Here is a 12175-nt window from a genome sequence, read left to right as displayed (position 1 = left end):
GGGCAGAGCGGGATTCTGTCGGGAGACACTGGGCACCTCGGAACAGGGGATGATTGGCTGGGAACATGGAGGTGAAAATGCCTGTGTCATGCTTGGGTTCCAGTTCAGGCCTGGGATGATTATGTGCTGTGCCTAGCAAGGGGCAGGCGGAAGCTCTGCCATTCACACCAGGGCCAGCCTATGCTGACTCTGTAATGCCCGCCCAGACCAGCCCTCAGACTGCCCTTGGGAGAAGCCCTTGTGTGTGCAGCTTTATACCTTGCCCGGCCACAAAGAGACAGACTAGGAAAGAAGCATGATTCCAGACCTCTTTGGTGGTCTGATGGTGAGACAAAGTCTGCACACCAAGGGAGGTCCCAGGCCTGGTAAAGAGCCATAAGTACAAGCTCATCTACCATTAGCTCTTGGTCACTCATTCTGTGGTGGGCCATTAGTAAGCCAGTAAAGAAACAATGCCGTGTGGTTGGAATGTGGGTTTCTTCTTGTATTTGCTAATAGATATACCTGGTCAAGCCAATTCAGCTCTTTAAATAAGAGGGTAAGATGAGATTATGCAGGTTAGATGAAAAAGTTGTCCAGCTTCCTCGTCACATCAGGTTTAGGAAAACTCATTGTTTCCCGATATTTAGCTTTCCTCTGGAAGGGGCGGTGGTAGGGGACAAAGTGTTTGCTAGTGTAGAATCACATCTGGAGCCCAATTAGTGTTAGTCAGGGATGTTTTCTTGAGTAGAGTGAGTTTTGAAAGAAGGACATGATGGGCAGTGTTCCTTTTTTTGGCTCTTTCATTCAATAGATATTTACTGAGCATCTTCAGCGGGCAGGGACCCTTGCATGCACTTTAGCAAGAACACGGGTGAGTCAGACAAGTCTTGCCTTTAAGAAGAGTGACATCAGGTGTCTCTCAAACAAGTGAACAGTATTTCTTGGAAAGACTTCTGTGGGCTGGGCTGTATGGGGGTCCTAGTGATGTCGTGATGAACCATCAGACACCTCCCTTACCTCCAAGAATGTGAAAGCCTAGTAGGGAAGACTGATATTGAGTCAAGTGTGATGAGTGCTGGGACACATGTGATGAGGTGAGGAGCATTTGGGGATGGGGGCGTGGGAGTGTCTAGCAGGGAGCTGTATTCTAGACTCGGAGAAATCACAATGACCTCTGTGAGCAGTGACATTTCCACCGAGATGATTAGATAATTGAATGGGGTTTAGGACAATGACAGAGGGTCTCCTGCAGAAGACACAGCATATGTGAGTCTCAAGTCAGAAAGTCTCTGGGTCCTTTTGGGGTACACAATGAAGACCAGAAGAACTGAAGTTTTTGGATTAAACCCTAAGGGCAGTGGAAAGCAGTGGAAGATGTTAAGCAGAGATTTCAGGTGATCCGATCTGTTTTTCTAAAAGACCATGCAAGGTACTCTGTTAAAGAAGGGTTCTGGGTTGACCATGTGGGGGCTCTAGCCTCCCAATTCTATAGGTTAGAGACAATGGTGCCTTAGAATAAAGTATTAGCAGTAAGAATGGAGAAAAATGGACATATTCAAGAGCCATTTAGGAGAAAAGATAATAGGACTTAGAATCAAAGAGTGAGTAGAAATCAAAGAACACCGTGGTTTCTGACATGAAGTGTTAGATGGATGTTGGGGCCCTAAACATGAAGATATAATGGAGGAGATTCAAGCTTATGGGGCTGGGATGGTGAATTCAATTCACACATTCGTTCTGTGCATCAGTGTCCTTATCTGTAAAGTGAGTCGTTATAAGTTATAAATAAATGAACATTACATGCTTAGAACAGTGCCTGGCACATAGTAACACTATGTAAGTACATCAGAGCAGAGACATACAGGAGACAATTGGGCTCCAGGGTCTGGAGCTCAAGAAACCGTTGGCCTAGGGATGCAGGTTTGAGAGAGTTTGAGATAATAACTGAGTCTTGGGGAACAGGTGAGGGAGGATGGTGCCCTGAGGAACTTCAACATTTAAAGGTAGGATAGAGGAGAAGTCATCAAGGAAGCCCATGCAGGAACATAGGGTGAGACAGGAGAGACCGGTCAGGAGGGTTGTTGCTGAAGAAACAAAAGAAGTGAGATTTGATAAGGAGTGAGAGTCAGCGGTCAGTCATATGCAGCCTGGGTTGAGCCAAACTACCATTAATTTAGAGATATAGAGACCACTGGGGAAAAGACACCTGTCTTGATGACCCAAATACAAGCTCACATGGAGCTGTGCTGCAGTTCAGGAAGGGAGAGGTTATTCTTACCTGGGAAGGTCTACTGAAGGCTTGTGGGAGGAGGCCAACACTGTGCCGTAGTAATTAGGCTAGGTCCTTAGCATGAGTGGGTTCGGAGGCCTGTCCAGGTGTAGGACTCACTGTGTAAGCAAAGGCACAGAGGTTGAAGAGGTGCAGAGTTTGTGCTGGGAAATGTAAGGTGCACATAACTCTCCTTTTTCTTTTATGTCTGATTTTGATCGTGGAAAAGAAACCTCAAACTGGGTTCTGGGAATTTTGACAAAGAACTTCCTGGGATATACAGAGAACAGTTCTAGGGAAGGACTTGTGTTTGGGATGAAATCTGCAAGAGTCTTTAGTTCCAGAGGCAGGTGAACTGATGGGTCTTATTTTGAATAATCCTCGTCTGTGCTGTCCAAATGGCAGTCCCTGGCCACATGGGGCTACTGGCTCATCTAAGTTGAGATGAACTGTAACTGTAAAATGCACACCAGATTTTGAAGACTTAATTTGAAAAAAGGAATGTGAAATATCTCATTATTAATTTTCTACATGACGATGTGTTTAAATGATTATATTTGAGATTTACTGGTTTAAATAAAACATACTATTAAAATTGACTTCACCCATTTCTTTTACATTTTTTAACATGACTAGAAAAATTTAAAAATACATGTGGCCCATGTTATCTTTCTATTAGGCAGTTCTGATCTAGTTGAGAGAAGAAAGTCAATATTGCCCCTTGAATAAAAGTATAGGGAAAAGATTACAGATATCAAAATTTAAGACCAGTATACTTCCTTAGATATTGTTTTCACTGTTTATTATATTTGAAAATATAAAGGTTAGTAATGTGCTTTGTTGTGCTTAATTTATGCTTAATGCAAGTTTTGCTTTTGATTTTTTAAAAAAAGCACACTGTGTTCTCCATGGCCCATTAACTGGTCCTTTGATGGGCCCTGTCATTGCTCGTGAATGATAGAAGAAGCAGCTTCAAAAAGAGAGCTTTTCAGAGGCTACCTAGCATAGCAAAACCTTTAAATTCACCCCAGAATACCTATAGAGTTACCCCAAATATGATTTCATAAACTTCCAGTTTGCACCTTGGAAAGTTTGGACTGGCCTGATGGAGCCCTGTGCGTTCTCCTGGTGGTCCTGCAGTGGGAGGGGCTGCCTCCAGCAGGCACTACCTCCCTTGGAAGCAGAGCGATGCTGCCCTGGGCATGGCTCACCCATCCTGCTCTGATCAGCCCCTTGTCCCCACCAGCTCTCTCCAGCCTGTGCTAGGGCCCATGCTGAGGTCAGGGAGCCAGAGAATTTCTAGGGGAAAGATTCGAAGGACAGGTAGACCTAAAGCTTGGGGCAACAATCTGAGAGAGGCAGAACTGGATTGGCAGACAACTTCCTTCTTTGTTAGGCTTTGTATTATGGTGTTCACAAGCTTAAGAATGACAGAGGATGTAAGACAAGAAACCGGGGCGAGAGGATCAGGAGCTAGCAAAGCAGTGCAGGAGATGGGCAGGGAACAGGGTGACCTGGAGCAGGAGGGTGGATTTGCAGAGACAAGGTTGAGGGTGGGCAGGAAGGAAGTGCAATAGAAGACATATAATGTTGATTGAGGCGAGGGGATGGGGCTGTATTTCTCATAGGAAAAGAAATGCCTTATATCTTTGCTGCTCTTTGTGGAGAAGGTAGTAGGCTGAGGGATTGATTTAGGGGAACTGTAATTTCCTGAAGGGCTGACTGTTCTAATGTCAACCATCCCAAGTGTCAAGACATTTTTTCTTACTGTCTTTGCAGGATGAATTGGACCTCACTGACAAAAACCGGGAGGCTATGTTTGCACTGCCCCCTGAGAAGAAATGGCAGATCTACTGCAGCAAGAAGAAGGTGCCCTCTCTGACCTCTCCCACGGCATCTGAGGGTCCATGGCATGGGTCCATGGCTCTTGCTGCCAGGCCTGCTCATGCATTCACCTAATGTTTATTACTGCCAGCACTGTTCTAGGTGTTAGAGGAACCGCAGTGAATAAAATAGAAAAAGGAAATTCTGCTCTCTTGGAGCTTACACTCAGAGAAATCAGATTCTCTTTTTCAAAAACCCCTGAAGCAGAACCTGCCGAATTCCAGGACAGGCTGTCTGGGAGAGAGACAAAGCAGCAGAGCCTGGACTCTCTTGTGGAGGGTGGGCAGGCCCGACCATACCTCGAGCAGCTTTGCTACAAGAACTCAGTTTGTGGGGCAGAACTGTCCTCTTTTGATCTTTAGCCTCCACTGTGTCCCAGGTTAGGGCTCACACATCAGTCCTTGTTCTCCTCACCACATCCTCCCTCTTCTTGCTCATTAAAAGATGTTGTGAGCCTCCCGCAATGGCCCTCCCTAGAAAGGGGTGTGCTGGGCTCCAGTTGGGCTTAATTGGACTTGATCGTCTCCCTTCTGCCTTCCCAGTGGCTATGTGTTCTTTTCTCTGCCATCTCCATCTCTGTGTTTCTTCGGCTTGCCTCTCTCTCTCTATCTCTCTTGCCCCCTTTTTATGTTAGGCTTTCTGTTTCTTTTACTCCTGAATTTTCTTTTCATGGCCCACTTTCCTCCCCTCCCCTCCACCCTCCCGTTTCTTACACTTGGGTCCCAGCTTGTTCTTCTACCCTCTTACATTGCTTTGGGGTTTGGGCACCAGAGCCTGGCTATTCCCATGCCTGAGGCTCAAGCTCCCTCCCTCCTGGGAGGAGACAGGAAGGTCTGGGCGGAGTCTGAGCCATGTCTCCTCTGTGCTCTTGTGCCCAGCTCATCTCTTACTCTTTCTGCTCAAGACATTTATCCCAGCCCCACGGCTCCACACTGAGCCAGACCTTATAACATTGGAGGATTCAAATATACACCATTTCAGAGTTGCAGGAACCTGGAAAACTATGCAGTGCCAAAGCAGTCTCCTTCTTTATTCTACAGATGAGGCCAAGAAGGCCCAGAGAGGCAAGACTCGCCCATAGCCCTCCCACTCAGTTATGGCAAGTGGCTGCCCATTGCCAGAACCCGAGACTGCTGGGGAGAATAGTGCTGGGGGCTGAGGACCTGTGACAAAAGGCGTGGGCTGCACACATTATAAGCCATTGTCTAGTATACCCGATGCACGCTTATTAAGCACCTGCAGAATATAACACTCTGCGTTTATGCATCTCATTGTGAGAAAAGCAGGTCTTTAAAAAGCTCAAATCATGGAAAGAAGGAAGGAAAGAAATTTCAGGAGTAATTAATCATATCTCATGATTCTCCATTTTCCAAATTGATTTACTATGGAGTTCCCTTAAGTTGGTCTCTTCTACAGCTAAAGAAAAAAAAGATTTATTAAAATACAAGGGCGTCTCTCACTGCCTTCCAAGCCAAATTGGTAATGTCTCCACACACGCTTCTTCTGCCTTCCCGTGTGGCATTTCCTCTATAGCCTCTACGCCCCATCCCTTACAGCCTTCTGTGTTGGGTGCATCACATCCAGCACAGATAGATGCCAGAGAAAGGTTGGTAAATGCTCTATGGTAGAGCGGCCCCAAGGTTTTTACCATTCTTTCTCTGGCGCTGGACTGTTACATGGAAGGCAGAAACCATGACTCTTTACTCAGTACTTTCAGAGCTCAGTATAGCGATTGGCATCTAGTAGGTGCCCATTCAGTGCATGTGGCACGGATAAAAGACGAGGCAGCAAGTGCAGGAAAGGATGTGTTGCTGACGCTGTTGTTTTTGGTGCTGATTCCCCTCCCCAAGGCAGAAGACAGAATGTTTGGCCTTCAGTCATGGAGAATTTAACACATGTAACCATGTGAAGTCATAAAGACCCTTTTCTACTGGTCCAAAATTTGTATTTTGTGAAACAGAATAGAAAAGATCGAGTGGACGGAGCTGAGAGCCGCAAGGCCAGCTGAGGACTGGCAGAGAGGTGGTTTGTCAGGGAGGGTTGGGAGGAGGTTGAGTTTTCATGCCGATTTAGAAGCAGGAGAGTGGAGAAAGCAGATGGGGAGGGGCCTCCAAAGTGACCTGGGGCCCGGTAACAGGAACGAGCAGGACGAGTGTGAGGCCCAGAAGCAGATCCATTTGGCTGGAGAAGGCTGGATTTAATATTTCTTTAACTCCCATCATTCTTGCCCACACTTGGGGAAGAGTTGAGCCTCTCTCTTGAGGGCTGAGCACTGGGCCAGAGGTCCTCGCATCTGAGCTCTGCCTGTCAGCTGCACATCCCCCTCATTCAGGAGTTTGCCAGGAATTAAATCACAGGCCTAAAGGGGTCTCCTGAGTCTTTCCAAAACCCAAGGCCTTGGACATTTCTCTAATTTTTCTAAAGTTATTATTTAGTGAATGCCTACTATGTGCCAAGTGTTTTCTATTAGAGCTCTAGAACTACCTGAAAGACAAGTTTTTAAATTTCCAAACTGTCACAGATCAATGCTTTTGTAAAATATGAGAATGAGATTATCAAAAAACAAAAAGAGGTATAAAAATAAACACAAATTTGAATTAGATTCAACAGCCAGAAAATTATATTTTATTAAATATGAGCTGAGCAAATAGAACAAGAGAAAAGAATGTTTAAAAAATGGTGCATGTTGCTCACTGAAAGCACACACACCTGCCTAGTTTCTGCCCACGTCATTGGCCAGTCGTGAGAGTCCGTGTTCATCATCCGTATTTCATCAACGGAGAAACGGAAGCCTGGGAGGGTTTGTAATTTCCTCCAAGCTATCCCACGTGGGAAATGAATCCCTCTGCTGACATTGAATGAAGCTCAGGCTCTCAGGCCACTGGCCTGTCTTGCCTGTTGGTCCATGCTGTCCTTTTTCTTGTTTCAGGAGCAGGAGGACCCCAACAAGCTGGCGACCAGCTGGCCTGACTATTACATCGACCGCATCAACTCCATGGCTGCAGTGAGTGGCTGCCCCTTTCCTGCCCTGCCCCCACCTGGAAAGGCTATGGCAGAGAGTGATCCCCCCAGCACTTCCCACAACACACACCAAACTGCCTTTCCCTGTTCCTCAGCACCGCACTGCCCACTCACTGGAGTTCAGCAGCTTTCCAGTTATTCATGAAATTTTGTTGTAATCCACCCCCACTCTGTGCAATCTCAGAGTCCCCTCAACCATTTAAACATTGTAAAATCCATTTGGGTGTCACACAAACTTTGGAAATAAACTGGGCCAGCAATTCTCGCCATTTCACAGATGAAGAAAGTGAAGTTCCAGCCCAGAACCTAGGTCTTCTCAGGGGCCGACACCCTGTCTCAGTAAACCATGACCTGAGGCCCTACCCTTTCTGAGGGAGTATGGCCTCTGTGTCACACCCGGGCTGGATCGCAGGGGGGTGGGAGACAGGCAGCCCAGCATGACCTCTGCCCGCTTCTACTTGCTGGCCCTCAGATGCAGAGCCTGTACGCATTTGATGAGGAGGAGACTGAGATGAGGAACCAAGTTGTAGAAGACCTGAAGACGGCTCTCCGGACGCAGCCTATGAGGTGACTCAGTTTCCCCCTCTTGCTTTCTGCCAAGTCCCTTCACAGTTGGTTTCCTTGCCTTCCCAAAGCCTTGTGCAGTGCTCTGCTCCCATGCTGGTCCTCCTGGCCAACTCTGCTTCACCTCACTTGACTCCCCAGCCCCTGCTCCTCTCCCGGGAGGCTGCAAGGGCTTGGGAGAAGGGGACAGAAACCTGGGAAAGTGGGATAAACCTCAGGACCTGAGGAGCTCTCTAAAGAGGAATCAAGGGCAAGTGCTTTTTAAAATTTATTGATTTATTTTTGGTGAGGGGATAGAATAGGAGGGTGATCAAATGGACAAGATACATAAGAAAGGGTCTGAGGATAAGGGGCAGGGTGACTGTCCCATCCAGGAAAGGAAGGATGCATGGGTAGAGAAGTACTCCAACCACTAGGGGGTGGTGGTGTCTCTGGATGGGATTTGCCATCTAGAATGGGAGCAAGGCAGGCATGGAAAAGCAGGTGGAAGTCCTGGAGCCGTAGGAGGACTCCTTTCTATTCCCAGGTCACAACGTGTGGGTCCCAAAGTGAGTCTCCTTGCATCTGGGTCTGCCCTATGGTGTGCTGGAACTGGCTTGTAACAGCTGGCAAGAGCTGACTGTCAAATTTTCAACAATTTTGTAAGCTGGTTGTTAAACATAGCTATGATTAAAATTTCAGTTATATAAATTTAAGATGCAATAAGTTATATCAAAACAAAGGTAATACTTGAAACTCTTCAATCCCAAACTACCTAATTATTTTTCTACATTTTACTATAATGTACACTTTTGAGTTTATATGCATTGTATGTGCATGGTGGAAACACTGTGAAATATACATCTCTTCCCAACTCCGTGTTCAATGACGTCACATCTGTAGCTTGAAATTGGCTATGCTAGGAGTATTCACACCATGGAAATGAGCAATCAAGAGCTCCCTGCCCCACAAAGAGCTAGCCATCCATTGGGTGGGGGTATATATGTTGTCTGAGCTGAGCTCTCTCCCCAGGAGACTGGAAACAGCCTCAAGAAGAATGGGAGCATCCTAATTGTCTCTTGACATTCTGGTAGGGGTGAGGTTCTGCAATGGGGACGGGATAGAGGAAAGGATGAGGTGGTCAGGAAATAAATGAGTTGAGGGGAAGCTTCCAGGTTTGTTTCCTGCCCCAATATTCTGATAACAAAAGTTACACATTGTCGTTGTGGAAATTTTATGGAATGCAGAAAAGCATACAACAGAAAAAAGTTAAAAATACCTATGTTAACTTAGTTTGAGAGCACATTCTTTTATTTTCTAGGTGTATTTGTACAATAACACAAACACAAATACACTTGGGATAAGAAGTAATGTTATTTATAGTAATTTTCTTAGATCATTATTTTACTAAATCAAGGGTGCATGTGTGTTCGCGTGCCGTGGACATCTGGCACCCAGGTGAAACCTGTGGAGTGCTTCTCAGAAATAATATTTTGAATAACAGAAAGACAGGATGAAAAAAATCAATTAAAATACAGTCACAAATAATAAAAGTGAGATAGCAGTCAATTGTGCTTCTTTACATCTTAAAAAGCAAGAGCTAGCTGCGAGTCTGATAACCATCATAATTTTCAAGTACAGATGAGTGTAAATGGTATTTTGAGATACCTGCAACAGCTGTAATTTGGTATGAAAATAGCTGTGATTTCTTTGGGTGACAAAGTCACAGATTGTGCTAATACTACTGTCATTTATTGCCTACATTCATCATTGAGAAAAATGCTAAATTTTAATTAGGAGTTACCAAAAATAAAAATGTAATTTTCTTTTCCCATCCAAGTCCTTGGATCTGTGAATGCTATCCACAGATTCTTCAGCAGAACACAGACTCCAAATTAAGAATCCCTGAACTAAATGGGTTTTTATATATATATATATATATATATATATATATATATATATATATATATATATATATTTTTTTTTTTTTTTTTTTTTGCTAGTATTCAAGATAGATAACTCTGCTATTTTCTTTAGGATCCCTTGAAATGTAGCTTCCCTAGGCTTGACCCCTTGACTTGAGGGCTCTTCCTTCCTGTCTGGGAGCCCTCTCTCCATCCTCACTGGAGAGTAGTGTTCAGGTTTAACAGTTCTGATAATTATCATGATCATCCCCTTCACATTCATACCATTTTAGCTATGCAACTGACAATGATATGCAAATGCACAGTATTTAAAATGCAAATAAGATGCAAGTCTTTTGTGAAGATGATAGGATTTCCATGCTTTAGATAAACTACAAATCAACCAAGTGGCTACTGTAGGTAGAACAGGTGCATGGTGGTACACAGGTAAGGGGATAACTATTTGCAAAGTGTGCGCAGAATCCTATGCAAATACAATCTATTTTATTTGTTAATGGCTCTGATTTGTAGGTTTGTGACCCGCTTCATTGAGCTGGAGGGCTTGACCTGTCTGCTAAATTTCCTCCGGAGCATGGACCACGCCACCTGTGAGAGCCGAATCCACACCTCCCTCATCGGCTGCATCAAAGCACTGATGAACAACTCCCAGGGGCGGGCGCATGTGTTGGCGCAGCCGGAGGCCATCAGTACCATAGCCCAGAGTCTTCGCACAGAGAACAGCAAGACCAAGGTGGCTGTGCTGGAGATCCTGGGTGCTGTGTGCCTTGTGCCTGGCGGCCACAAGAAGGTGCTACAGGCCATGCTGCATTACCAGGTGTATGCAGCGGAGCGAACCCGCTTCCAGGTGAGGGGCCTGGCTGGAAGCGTGATTCCAATTGGGTGGGGCAGGGGTGTCACATGTGAGTGAGAACCTGAAGATTCTTTTAGTGGAAACTAGGGGAAAAGGAAGGTAATGTGGGCTGCATGCCTGCTCCTGGAAGGTAACAGGCTAAGAGTACTGGGACCTGGAAGGCTTGCATCAAAACACATCCAGAGCCTTAAGAGTTATGAGTTTGGCTGGGAAATGGACTTGTCCTCCTTATTGGTCAGTGGGTTCCTGGATGCTGGAATATTGGCCTGCATTATTTTTGTGGCTCTACATCTCTGACCTCAACACCTGGCTCAAGATAGGGGCTCAGTCAAGAATGGTTGAATTGAGTGCAATTGCTGAGATCGAGATTTTAGGTGCTACGCTTGGGCCAGTCCTTAATGTGGGACACTGGGACCATCCCCGGGAGCTTCAGCCATGCTATTCTCTTTTCTTTCCCTGATCTGCCCAGAAAAGTATAAATGAGACGAGCAGTAAATATGAAGTGTCTTAGCACAGTGCCTGGCACAGAGTAAGTCCATATGGACATGAACTGATGTTACAAAGTATATGGTTTATTGCCAAAAACTGGGTCCTGACTCTTTGCAGAAGATGGAAAACGGATACAAGAGGTGTCCATGCCATAAGGGAGCTAGGCAGGGAATACATAGGAGCTGTAAACAGCTGGAGCACGATTATAAAGCAGCACTGGAGCACTGTTCAACCACGTAGGCCAAGCAAAGGCTGAGTGGAGAGGAAGCGAAGCAGCACTGACAGGTGTGGAGAGGCAAGGGACTTTTCCAGGCAGAGGTGAGGTTTGGGGCAGCCCAGAATACATTGGACAGACATGATTGGGTGGAGAGAGCAGATGGGGCATTCTAGGTAGCAGAGGCAGCAGGAGTTATGGTGCAAAGGCTGCATTTGTAGGGGACTCAGCCTTCTCCTCCTGCTCTGTCCTTCATTTCCACCCAGACCCTGCTGAATGAGCTAGACCGAAGTTTGGGCCGGTACCGGGATGAAGTGAATCTGAAAACAGCCATCATGTCCTTCATCAATGCTGTCCTCAATGCTGGAGCTGGAGAGGTAAGTTGCCTTCTCCTTGTCCTTGCTGTTCCCTGATTTTCTGGACCTGGGGTAGAGTGTGTGAGTGTGTTGCTTCCCCAATAATTGTTTTTGACGTTAATCTGGGAGGGCTCCTGGGGAGTTGCTTCATAGGTAGCATTATGCATTGTGGACAGACCCAGAGCTTGATGATGGCTCAGGGTGGTGGGGAAACATGGATGGGACGAGGGCGAGTTTGGGCTCTTGTTTGTAGATTTCTGTTTCTGGGTTGTTTTCTGGTTGGCTGGTTATGCCCTTCTAGTGCCTTCTGTTAGGTGTGCCTTCTGTTTTCCCTTCCTTTAGGGTCAGAATGGGATTCTCGAAGTATAAACCTAGTAACAGGTGGGGCTTGGTGGCTCATGCCTGTAATCCCAGCACTTTGAGAGTCTGAGGCGGGTGGATCGCCTGAGGTTGGGAGTTTGAGATCAGCCTGGTCAACAGCGTAAAACCCCGTCTCTACTAAAAAAGTACAAAAATTAGCCGAGCATGATGGCAGGCATCTGTAATCCCAGCTACTTGAGAGGCTGAGGCAGGAGAATCACTTGAACCTGGGAGATGGAGGTTGCAGTGAGCTGAGATCATGCCATTGCATTCTAGCCTGGG

At 46.0% G+C, this 12175-nt stretch overlaps 1 protein-coding gene across 6 annotated transcripts in view; it reads left to right on the top strand.

Annotated features, from left to right (window-relative positions):
* The window catches only part of DAAM2 (dishevelled associated activator of morphogenesis 2), a 117911-nt gene that overhangs the window by 70010 nt on the left and 35726 nt on the right, over positions 1–12175 (top strand). For all 6 annotated transcript variants that reach the window (XM_037732504.1, XM_037732503.1, XM_017511767.2 and 3 more), the window contains exons 3-7: positions 4031–4120; positions 7065–7139; positions 7629–7723; positions 10135–10468; positions 11444–11554. In XM_037732504.1, the coding sequence (XP_037588432.1) occupies positions 4031–4120; positions 7065–7139; positions 7629–7723; positions 10135–10468; positions 11444–11554 (705 nt within the window). The remainder of the gene's footprint in view (positions 1–4030; positions 4121–7064; positions 7140–7628; positions 7724–10134; positions 10469–11443; positions 11555–12175) is intronic.

This window comes from Cebus imitator, unplaced genomic scaffold, assembly GCF_001604975.1.
Source record: "Cebus imitator isolate Cc_AM_T3 unplaced genomic scaffold, Cebus_imitator-1.0 Scaffold451, whole genome shotgun sequence".
Classification (NCBI taxonomy): Eukaryota; Metazoa; Chordata; class Mammalia; order Primates; family Cebidae; genus Cebus; species Cebus imitator.
Note: the sequence above shows the minus strand (reverse complement) of the source record. Positions and strands in the feature narration are given on the sequence as shown.